Source organism: Crotalus tigris, unplaced genomic scaffold (genome assembly GCF_016545835.1).
Source record: "Crotalus tigris isolate CLP2741 ecotype Arizona unplaced genomic scaffold, ASM1654583v1 scf7180000021661.140332, whole genome shotgun sequence".
NCBI lineage: Eukaryota > Metazoa > Chordata > Lepidosauria > Squamata > Viperidae > Crotalus > Crotalus tigris.
Window position 1 is genome coordinate 55,364 of NW_024098618.1, and position 12,350 is coordinate 67,713.

A 12,350-nucleotide genomic window follows, 5' to 3' on the forward strand; every position below is an offset into this window, starting at 1 on the left:
GGGGGTTTAGTGACTGAAAAGCAAAATGGAGCGTTTCAAAGCACTCGATAGATGCTCAAACACTTTTTAGCTATACGGAGACTTTGGGGAGACTGGAAGCTTCGTTTGGCTGAAAATGGGGCACTTTGAAACGCTCCATTTCAAAACACCCCATCTGTAGCCAGAAGGAACTTTCAACCTCCCCAAGGTCTCCCTCTGGTTAAAAAGTGTTCTGGCGGTGGCGGAAAGGAGTTGGGCAGGGGAATATATAGGTATATTCAAACACTTTTCACCCCGAATATCAAAGTTTCTGAGGTCTGTGATCTCACTAGAGTTCAGGCACCCATTCTCTGCAAAAGAGGATGGGTGCCTGAATTCGCGCGATACACAGGAGTTTCCATTGACTCTCCTCTCCCTCAAAACAGCAGAGAGGGGAAACAGCGGCAAAGATGATTTTTGCAAGCTAAGTGAGTCCGGTGCAGCAGAATGGGAGGGGGAAGCAGTTATGGGGAGCAGGATGGTGCTGGTGGTGGAATAGGGTGAACAACTGCTGTGGCGCTGCAATATTCGTAATTTTGGGAGTTGCTCGTAAACACTAGGGGGCACTTATCATGTAACTTCAAACAAGCACTAAGTGAACGCTCATAACTCAGAGATTACCTGTATTTTCAAAAGTTTTTAAAATCTGTATTGGTAAAGGAGTTGATGAAAGCTTGAATATACATGAATCACATGATCTTTACCTCTTAGATCCTGTTGTGTGCGAGTACCAGCCATACTCTGACGAGGCATCCTGAGAGATGTTCGCAGAGGAGCATGCCTCTGTTCATCTAAGTAAGCTAGATCTTCCAAGTGGGCTGAGCTGGTGGCTGTCCAGAAAAAGTAATCAGATATATTCATAAATACGTTATATAAAATATAAATTAAGCCTCTTAAATCTGATACTACATATTGCCTTTATTTTGAATATAGCTCTAATTATGCAACTCGTATTTGTAAAATTTTGTAAATTACAGTCTCACATTAATTTGCTTAAAACATTTATATTCATTCATTTTAGACAAATGTTTAAAATCAAGAGAATTAAAACCTGGTCAAATAATCTGAAGAAAAGGGGAAAAAAGGAAGCTTAACTGTGTATGATTTTTGATCTTAATTCAAAAATTTTAAACATTCTGTTTTAATACCTTTCACCAGAAAAAATATCAATTTATTACAGAAAACAATAACACAGATAATAAATGGGAACTAAATTTGAATATATTTTGCTCCACTGTAAGATTTTTCAAAGCTCAGATATGCTTAGTATTTTAAAAATAACATTTAATGCTTACTATAAAATTTTACTGTAGCCCTGATTACATTCCATTAGTACAGGTAGTCTTTGATTTATGACCATCCACTGCTTGTATCTGCTCATTATACCTGCTCATATTTGTAGCTGGATAATCAGCTTTTTGACAGATAGAAGCAACAGGTGAGGCTAGGGAAAAATCACATCTAATAGGTAGTTAATACAGATGCCCCTCGGGGCTGGGTGCTCTTTCTGTTGCTCTTTTCTCTATATACTAATGATTCACCTCAAGAGAACCCTCTGTTAAAAGTTCTGAAGTTTGCAGATCATACAAAGGCCATTGGCCTTATTTGATATGGTCATGAGTCTGCATATAGATGGGAGGTTGGATAAGTGGCCATGTTGTTCAAGTTGGAAGAAAAGTTTCCAATTCCATCTTTTTGAGTACGGGTTCCCCACAGGGCTGTTTTGAGTCTGATACTGTTCACCTTATGACCCATGATTGCTATGCTAAGTCTGCTATGAATCTTATTGTGAAGTATGCAGATGATACGGCAGTGGTGGGTCCTATCTGGGATGATAATGAAGATGCTTATAGGAAAGAGGTGAAGGCTTTTGTGGACTGATGCAATAAAATGGTTTTGAATGTTAATAAAACAAAGGAGATCATTGTTGATTTTAGAAAGAGCTGGCATAGTCATCCTCCACTTTCTTATATTTCACCTCAATGATTTTTTTCCAAAGAGAAAATCTTAACTATTATCATAGTTCTCAATTTTATCAAAACTGTAGCTTTGTATAACTTTCATTTCAGTACTGTCTATTTCTGTCCTCCATAAAAAATTTAAAATGCCACTTCACATACGGAGGTTTTTAGCTTCTTGGGAGCCTTTCCCAAGAAACTGAATTGTAAAATAATAAAGAAAGGATCAATATTCTCACCCAGTTCCATGCTCTTTACAATGTGCTAATTGAAGCTTTTGTTCTTTGGTTGTTAGCAGCTAATGGCTGGCCACAGAGGTGTGGCCGGTCTTTCGCCTGCCAGTTTAGAGGGCTTTCTTTGGATGAAACGGAAAGACCGCCATCTCTCCATGATCAACAAGACACTCCTCCTTCTTCATTGCCTCTTCGGGGTGACTTTAGGCTCTTTTCTGGGCCTCCGGGGCGAAATTGGGCACAGAAGGCAGAGCCCTGCCTTCCTGCGTCCATTTTGCTATGACGCAAAACTGGAAGTCGTCATACTTCACTTTGTATCAAGGCTGCAGCTGTGGAGTTGGTCAATAGTATTAAGTACCTAGGGGTGCAGATAACTAACAATCTGACTTCATCTCTTCATACATTATCTTTAGTAAAATGTACAAATCGGCATTTGTATTTCTTGGATGAGGAGAGCATATCTTTCTCCTGTCCTCGCCACTTTTTACACAGGCACAATTCAGAGCATTTTAACAAACTGTATCTTGTTTGGTTTGGTGGTAGCAGAGCCTCAGATAGAAGGTCCATATAGGGAGTAGTAAGGACAGCTGAGAAGATTATATATATTGCTTCCCTTTATTCAGGACACTGCTTATAAGCACTATGTTCTTAGAGCTCAAAACATTGTTAGAGACCCCACATACCCACTTCATGATCTCTTTCTGTTGTTCCCCTCTGGGAGGAGGTTTTGAAATATTTATAGCAGAACTACTAGATTATGCAACAACTTTGTTCCTTTTGCCATCCATCTTGTAAATTCGCAGGATTTATACACACACACACACACACACACACACACACACACACACACACACACACTTGAACTATACAGAGATGTTTCTCTGTGTCATATTTGTATGCATAATGGTATTTTTTGAAAGCTGAATGCAATGAAATTTCATTTTTAATGCATGCTGATTAGTATACATTTAAAGTGACAATAAAGTTTCTATTCTATTCTATTCTATTCTATTCTATTCTATTCTATTCTATTCTATTCTATTCTATTCTATTCTATTCTATTCTATTCCATGCAGATGGAACAATCTGGAGCTGAACATGTATAAAACAGTAGAGATGACAGTGAATTTTAGGAGGAGTTCTTTTATTTTACTATCTCTTACTATATTCAACAGCATAGTATCAGCAATAGTGTCCTTCAAGGTTTGGGGTTCTTTAATCTCCCACAACTTGAAATGGACACTCAACATTAAAACCATCATTAAAAAGGAACAACAAAGAATGTTCTTCCTGCCTCAGCTCAGGAAGACTGCCTCAGGACCTGTTGATACAGAGGAATTTACAGAGGAGTTATTGAGTTTGTTATTTGTACTTATATAAATGGTTTGTATAGCAACTATACATATGTCTGGTTTGGTACAGCAACCAGATAGGATAGGGACAGACTCCAACACACAGTTAAGACTGCAGAAAGAACAACTGCAACTAGTCTGCCTTCCATACAAGATCTGTTATTCCGTGCTTCAGGAGGGCTGAGATAATATCTGAAAACCCCTCACATCCTGGACATAAACTGTTTCAAATTTTTCCCTTGGGACAGTGCTATAAGGTATTGTATGCCAAACAACTAGAGACAGAGACAGGTTCTTCTTTCATGCCATCACTCTGCTGAATATTTAATTCTCTCAGTCCAACATCTATTAACCCATGTAGTATGGCTGTAGTATTATTATTTCTCCTTATTATCTTCTTTGCTCCCCCTTTTTTGGTATTATTGTTGTTGTTATTCCTGTTGTTATAACTCATAACACAGTCTGTCAGATGTTCAGACTGAATTTGGCATTTTTTTTCTACCTATCGAGTCCTTTCCAAGGACCTAGGATAGGCAGATACAGATGTTTTATGGTGTTACAGATTTTGCCACAGGATGTAAGCTGTTCTGAGTAAAGCTGCCTTTTGTAATTGACTGATGGTGAATGTGTCAATTCCAATGATGCTCCAGTTGCTCTGGGATTGAACTCAAGACGCTTATTACTATTGGTATTACCTTTGCTTGCTTTTGCCACAGTCATTCTATTTCTGTTTGTAGATCTTTGTATTTTCTACTTCTAGTTTGTTATTTTGCTTTGCATGTACATGAGTACTTTTGAATTGGACAACAAATTCCTTGTGTGTCTAATCACACTAGGCCAAATAAAGTATTCATTTCAATTCAATTCAAGAATTGTTTGAAGTTACGCCCTGAAAAAGTGACTTACAACCAATCCTTACATTTACAACCATTGCAGCCCCCTCACATGATTAAAATTTGGGCACTTGGCAACCAGCATGTATTTACAATATCCCAGGTTACATGATTGCTATTTCTGACTTTCCCAGGGTACTTCCAACAAGCAAAGTCAATGATGGAAGCTGGATTTGCTTAATGATCAGAGCAAAGCAGGTTGTAATATTGAGCACAAGTCACTTAACAGCTGCATTCCTAGCTATAGAAGTTCTGATATCAACTGTAATCACAAGTCAAAGATTACTTGTATTAAACAATATATAAACAATTATTAATATGCTATATTAATAAAAGAGCTACCTATACTATAAAGGAAAAATTGAGCATGCTTCTCTAAAACTAAACTAAAGAGAATTTCCATTTATATTTCAGTTTCTGATTCCATAAACTCACCCAGTGTTCCCATATTGAAATAATGAGAGAAAAGTTTAAATGATCAGGTGCCAAAAATCATTTCAAAATTTTCTAAACCTCTAACATAGCGCTTCCCAACCTAGGTAAATTTTTCAAAATTAATATTGTGATTTTTCTTTGGGAAATGACACACAAAACCATCATCCAATCATAACAGGGTCATTTAAATGAAGACTTTCTGATAAGCAATAAAAAGTACTTTTCTGATAAGCAGCTTTGGTAATGAGGGAAAAACTTTGAAAAGCACTGCTCAACAGTAACTTTTTAATGTTGTTTTGGAATTATTTAATGTTAATAGCATTGAGGAAATGTTTAGGCCAGTCACTGTCTTGCAGCTTTGTCTATGTTCCAAAACTTACAGAATGAAAGGAGGGTGGCATTTAATTCATGATGTTTTTGTTGTAAACTGAAGTATAGGCTGATTTCTGGGGAAGCAATGGAAGACTGAAGAGTGGAGCTGATGGCCAAAGCAGAAAGAGGAACCCGCAAACAAATTGGTTCCTTGGAACTCATCTCCAGATCAAGGAAAGCAATAGGATCACCCACACTTTTGTTCCATATAGAGGCTCCTCACGATGAGAATGTAAAATAGTAATCTCCAATAGGTGTGAGACTTGTGGGAGGCAGGGGAAAATCATCCCAATTAAGGCATGCTTTGGGGTGTTCATTGAGACATTGGGTTCATGCAATATCCCAATGAAATTTGCTTGTTATTGATTTTTTGATTGTTAAAAACCTTCTGAAGGGCAAATTTAATTTACTCTGGATGAAAGAATTTTCATGTAAGTTTAAGGATTAGAGAAAAAAATAATAATTTTTAATGTTTGGAGAACAGCAAAATGAGACTACTAGAATATTTCCCGCAGGTTGTTTAATTTTTTTATAAAAGCATATATGAAGATTTTGAAATTAACTGTAAGAAATCCTCTGAAAGTTTTGCAGATTGGAAAATAAATATACAATAAGAGAAAACTTTGAAAGTTGACTAGAGATAACTAAAGATAACTAGGAATTACAATTAAAGAAGAGATCCATTAATACAGTGGAACAATATAATTTGACTATTGTTTGAGAACAATGTACTCAGAACGTAATTTCAAGCTTGTCTGTCACAATAATAGGGTTAACAGAGGCTATAGAAAAGGAACAGATTTTATTGGACAAAATAGAGACTGAGGTTGACTTGAATATAAATTTGAAAATGGATTTTTTTTAAAAAAAAAGTCAGACTACAAATGTGATATGGAAAAAAGTTGCTGTGCATCTGAAAATGGGTTTAAAAACATTAGATTACAAGAGAGATATGTAAAAAATGTCATAATGTATTTACAAATGAAACCGGCTGATGCCTTGATAACTAAAAGAGACATACAAATAATAAATTGTATTTACAAAAGGGACATGAAACAAGTGAAATTGTTTCTGAGAGGAAACAAAGAGAAAATGACAAATCAACTTGTAAAACATTACTTGAAGAGATTAAAATTAAGCTTTTTAAAAATAAACCAAACAAATATAGTAGAACTATTTGACCAGGTTTAAAATATGTATGTTGTGGTTTCTAGTAGCTCCTAATGGAACTTTTTTTGTTTGACCAGGACTGAATGACAAGACTTTAAAGATTTGTTTATAAATGGGGAAAGATTTCTTTTGCTTCTATTTGCTTTATTTTTCAAGAGAAAGTGATGTTGGAATATAAAATGGATTCATTTTACTAAATTATAATAGACTCATAAGGCTGAAGGAGACCTTGGAGGTTTTTTAATCCAAGCCCCCGCATAAGTCAGAAGTGTTTTTTTATTTTTATTTATATCAAATTTGAATGTTGTCCATCTTGCCAGAGGTGACTCTATCCCAGACAAATGGTTGTCCAATTTTTCTTGAAAACTTCCTGGGATGGAGCACTCTGGTTCTAATTGGCAAGCTGTTCAATTGATTAATAATTCTCACTGTCAGGAAATTGTTCCTTATTTCAGATTGGAGCTCCCTCTTCCAATTATTGCTTGTTCCCTCCCTCTATCTCTTTCTCTGTGTGTGTGTGTTTGTGTGTGTACAGAATACTAATTCAGGTAACTGTTAACTGACTTTTGCTGATTAGGATTGAATGATGTGTGTTTATAATTTGCTTATTGATCAGAGATGAGATATAAGAAGAAGCTATTTTTTTTCTTTTTTTCTTGAAATACCAAAAAAGGCATTAAATTCCTGAAATTCTTTATACTTGTCTGGGAGGAGATGGGATATTTCTTTATATATCTTTTAAAAACTATTTTTCTCTCTTTACTCTTTACTTTACTTTTACAATTTTTCTTAGCTTATATTAATTTTTTAACTTTGTAAACATTAATAAAATTATTTTAAAAAAATGAAGTGAATTCCAGACAGTAGCATAACTATCAGAGAAATAACAATTGGTTTCAATTTTTTCACAAGATCACCAAGTTTAAATTCTAAAACAGATAATTACGAGTGTCTCTCTTATCACTAACATAAACTTTACAGGCTTATATGGCTGCCACCTGAAGCTTTTATGGATTGTAATATCAAGCATTGCCAAGCATTGTGTTATCCAAATAGTTCTGATATTACCAGCAACGGAGCTTTTGTTTTGCTTTTATTAATTAATGAATCAATCATATTTCTAAAATGCCCATCTCCCTCAAAGAAGGACAAACAAAACTTCCGAAACAAGCAATAAAAATGCTTTGTTATTCTATAAGTTAGAATAACTTATAAAATGTAAATATAAAATATAATTATACTTGAATAATTTGTCCAACAATTTTACAAAGAAAATTAATTGCAACTTGCTGGATGAGAGTCTTACCTGCTACAGAATTGGGCCGTGGCATGAGATAAAGTGGAATGGATTGTACTGACTGGGATAAAACAGTCTCTAGATTCCGGTCAGGGATCTTATTCAAACTGTACGTAGAAGCTGTCATGTTTTCATCCACTCTATATAAACAGGAATCTATACTGGATTTTTGAGATTGCCAAGGCTTCAGGTTTCCTCCAGATCCTAATTCCTTGCTGCTTTCCCCTCCGTACTTAGCACGATCCACATTTTCAGAATAACTTGTCAATGTTGCTGAAACAAACAATGAAAGACAAAGAATAACAAAAAAAGATTTCATTTTTGTGACTTTGCAGATGATAGATTATGACTGTTAAGGTTTAATACTATGGATTTTTTTTTTTAAGATGGTCTGTAACTGTACGAATATATTCACTGCTACTTCTTGTCTCTATTCTCTATTAATGATTTCCATATTAACCTGGGAATCTGGTGAGTGAAAAGGCCAACCAAGAAGTAATTTAGAAGGTGCAGCAGCTAATTATATATCCTATATTCTTTCTCAAATACCCCTTACATTCAGGTACAAATTATATGTTCAATTTCATGGTAAACTCTTGCCCAAGCTAATTGTGATTTGCATTATTAAAGCATGAATATAACAAATTCAAAAATATATAATACAATATATAGCATTTATTCCACCAAGTAAAATCAAACACCAATATTATGGAAGAGTTGAAACTGTGTATTTATACTGCAGATTACAAATGCAACATCATGATAGTACATGAATACTGTAAATATGAAAACCCAAAAACCCCAATATGTAGCAATTGCACCATCCAAATGCAACAAATAATATAAGAGAAATCGGAAATGTCTTGGTTCTTTGTTAAAACTGGTTTTTCAAGACACATAAGGCAGAGCCCCCTGCATTCCCATCATGTAAACATATTACATTTCCCTTTCCCTGCATTCCCATCATGTAAACATATTACATTTCCTTTCCTCATATAGTAGAAGGAATCCTACTAGCTAATTCGACAGTATTTATTAGGATCCTTGAGATATTCAAATGTACAGGTATGGTGGTATTTGTACTTCCTTACAGGTGAACAAATATAATAATTTTTATATTTTTATTTAATTATTTATATTTTAATAAATTAACTGTTTATAAAGACCCAGCTTATTCTAGATCAGTTTTTTCTTATCTCCACAAATAGGCCATTTGATAAAAAAACATACTTTCTAAAACATACATTATATATACTGGTTTCTTTAAAATAAAATCATTATTAATACTTTTAACTGTTACAGCTCTCTCATACTTAGATCACACTTCTCTCATAGATCAAGTTAATTCTCAAAAAACTCCTAGCTAGAATTACAATCTGACTTTTTAATTAATTAATAGAACTTTGAATGAAGAATATTTGCTTTATATCCTTCCTTCTAATATTGTAACAGTCTATCTAGTGGATTTTTATGAATATTGTGATTTGCCATTGCATTATATAAGGGAAAATCAACCATAATTGCCTCTACAGTGGAATCAGAAGCCTGACATATAGGAAAGATCTCAGAGGAATAGTGACTGAAAAGATGTGGAGTAACAGGAGACAAAAAAAAAATTGTGTCATTTGAGAAAAGGAAAACTGTGGGCACGTGATAAAAGGGGTATCTAGGTGTGAATCTGGATTGGATTTCTTATAAGGAATTACTCAATCTGGTAGGGAAGGATTGGCAATTAAAATCTTTAACTGAGTTGAAGCAAGAAAATATTGTTTACTCTTGGTTTCAGTATAATCAATTGCTAGTTAGGTGGAGTCTAGATCAAAAGGTTGGTATTACTTTAGATGATGTGAATTTGGTAAAACAGATTAAAGATCAATCTCGAGCCCATATAAAGAGAATTTATAATGTTTTAATAGAATTGGATTCTGAAACGGAGTTAGTTAAAGATTGTATGGTAAAATGGGCACAAAATATTCAAGAGCCGATTCTATTGGACACATGGGAGACAATTTGGGTTAGAAATGTAAAATTTACTCAAGCTCAAAATTTGAGAGAAAATTTTTATAAAATGTTTTATAGGTGGCATTTGGACCCCCAAAAGTTGTCCTGTATGTATCCTAATTTGCAGCCCAAATGTTGGAGATATGGTAGTTTTTATTATATTGTATTATTTATGAATTAGGATTTTAATTTGTTTATATGATCAAGTTTATTTGCAAATTGTTTATTCTGTGTTAAAGGGGAGTTAAAGCACGTTATATTTGTTTATCTATATAGTTGGTTAATGTTACTTAGATTATGATTATTATATTTGTTACCCTCTATTCAGGTCTGGGAAGTGGGGGAGGGGTAGGGGTTGGGGGGGGGGTTGGGGTATATTTTGTAATTTTTGTAAAACTTTTTAATAAAAAAAAAGAGAAAAGGAAAACTGCATGGTTCCAGGCAATGATTTCAATTATATTGGGAAAACATACTATCAATTGTTATATGTAGCAATAACAGATATAATAACTGACAATAAGCCAGTTATTATCTGACATAGATTTCAAACACCTTTATTTAATATTTTTCATGACCTCAATATAAGATATTTCTCATTTTAACCTGCAAAAACAAAATTTTCCTTTTTAAACCAAGCTTTACCTCAAAAGAATTTTTTTTCAAATGGAGGTAGAACAGAACTTTTCAATTTTTCCAAATATTAAATTTCAAAACACACATTTTTCCTCATGTTTAACTTTAGCTTTTCCAATATTTTTTCTCACTTTTAATACACCAATTATACAGAAAATATATTTCTATCTTATTAATTAGCAGGACGATAATGCTTCAGATTTGAGCTTCAAAAAGTCCTGTGTAGACTATAGCAGCTAAATTCAAAAGCAATTCAACATTTTGGACTTTAAACTACTTCTGGTTTACAGAATTTATGAGGGCAATTCGGAAATAAACCTCTGTTTATTTGGTTATTAATGACAGATACTCGCAGATACAGAACTTTTTAAATACACATTAGAAAACTACAACATTACATTACTTTTCGACATAATCGCCACTCAAATTGAGGCACTTGTCATAATGTTTTACTAGTTTTGAAATTCCTTAGTAATAGTCACTCGGTGCCCCAAATCTAGGCTATATGGGGGAGTGATCAAAAACATTCCAATGGAACTGCTTCAAAAGTTCTTGGGTGCGTCTAGTGGTATGCAGGTGAGCATTATCATGAACCAGCCAGCCATTCCCGTGGCCTGGCAGCCAAAAGGCCATGGACCGGTACCAGGCCATAGCTCATAGGTTGGGGACCCCTGATTTAAGGTAACACAGGTAGGAACTGTATTCATTTTCTCAAACATTCTGCAGTATATTTTGGAGACTGGATAATTATTTTCTATCGATCAGTGATTTATTTTCTTAACTGAGCTTACATTATATGTAACTCTGAATCATTTTCCTCAATAAATAAATGAAGAAATATAATGTTTTTGACATTTGTTTAATTAGGTTCTCTTTACTGTATTCAGTTTTAGGGCTTGTATGGAGAACAGAGCCTATTTTAGGTAATATTTATGAATGAATGTTTAAAATTTAAAAGTATTCACAAATTTTTAAAAATCACTACAGTATATTTAGCCAACATCACAATATCTTTCCTAGCAGCACTCAACAGCCCATTCTGCCAATTAAACTGCAAGAAAGCAGAGCAAGATGCCTGCATAGTAGTTGAATCAACCATCAAGAGGCAAACCGGACTTTGCTTGAAAGGCTATCACAAACGATAACATGGATAACCACTCATTCAGCATAGTGAATCTTGTTGCCCCCAGCAGATCCCCAGATACACCACCTCAGCAGGCATCCTTTGTAATGTCATATACTTGGGGCAGTATTTGTCAGCAATATTGCCATCCTTTTTCTTCCATCCACAGCAATATCTACTGGTGGGGAGGAGGGAAACTATCAAATGTGAGAGTGCAGCAGGTCAATATGCTCAATTGTACAATTTTGATTATTATAGCCTGGTCTTGATGCTTGATTGATGCTAACCTGATTTCAGATGGAACACAATCCCAAAATAGAGGGACAGTTACAGAAAAGGTATACCATCATGGTCCCTGATAACAAGCCTTCAAGGATGGGACTTGAAGGATAAATTTCTCTACTGTATCTTATGGGATATGCATACAGGTATTCCTCGACTTGCAACCACAATTGAGACCAGAATTTCCATTGCTAAGCAAGGTGATTAAGTGAGTCAGGTCTGATTTTATGACTTTCTTTTTTGCTATGTTTGTTAAGCAAATCATGCAATTGTTATGTAAATCTGGATTTGCCCATTAATTTTTTGGAGGGAAGCCAGCTGAGAAGGTCACAAATGGTGATCACATAATTTTGGGATGTCAGATGCCCAAATTTTGATTATGTGGCCATGTGGATGTTGCAACAGTTGTAAATGCAAGGACTGGTTGTAAGACTTTTTTCAATGCAGTTGTAACTTTGAATGTTCACCAAATGAATGGTTGTAAGTCAACATTACCTATAAGCCAATGGAAGAAGATAATTCGAAAGATTTCTGAATCATGTAAAACACAAATCAGTGATTTAAGGAATCCATTTTATTTATC

At 34.6% G+C, this 12,350-nt stretch overlaps 1 protein-coding gene across 1 annotated transcript in view; it reads right to left on the minus strand.

The window, feature by feature from the left end:
- LOC120296887 (protein TANC2-like) overlaps positions 1-12,350 on the minus strand; it is a 97,299-nt gene that overhangs the window by 37,255 nt on the left and 47,694 nt on the right. Inside the window, exons 4-5 of the mRNA XM_039318925.1 lie at positions 7,738-8,001; positions 723-848 (exon numbers count right to left, since the gene is read on the minus strand). Coding sequence (XP_039174859.1) covers positions 723-848; positions 7,738-8,001 — 390 coding nt within the window. The remainder of the gene's footprint in view (positions 1-722; positions 849-7,737; positions 8,002-12,350) is intronic.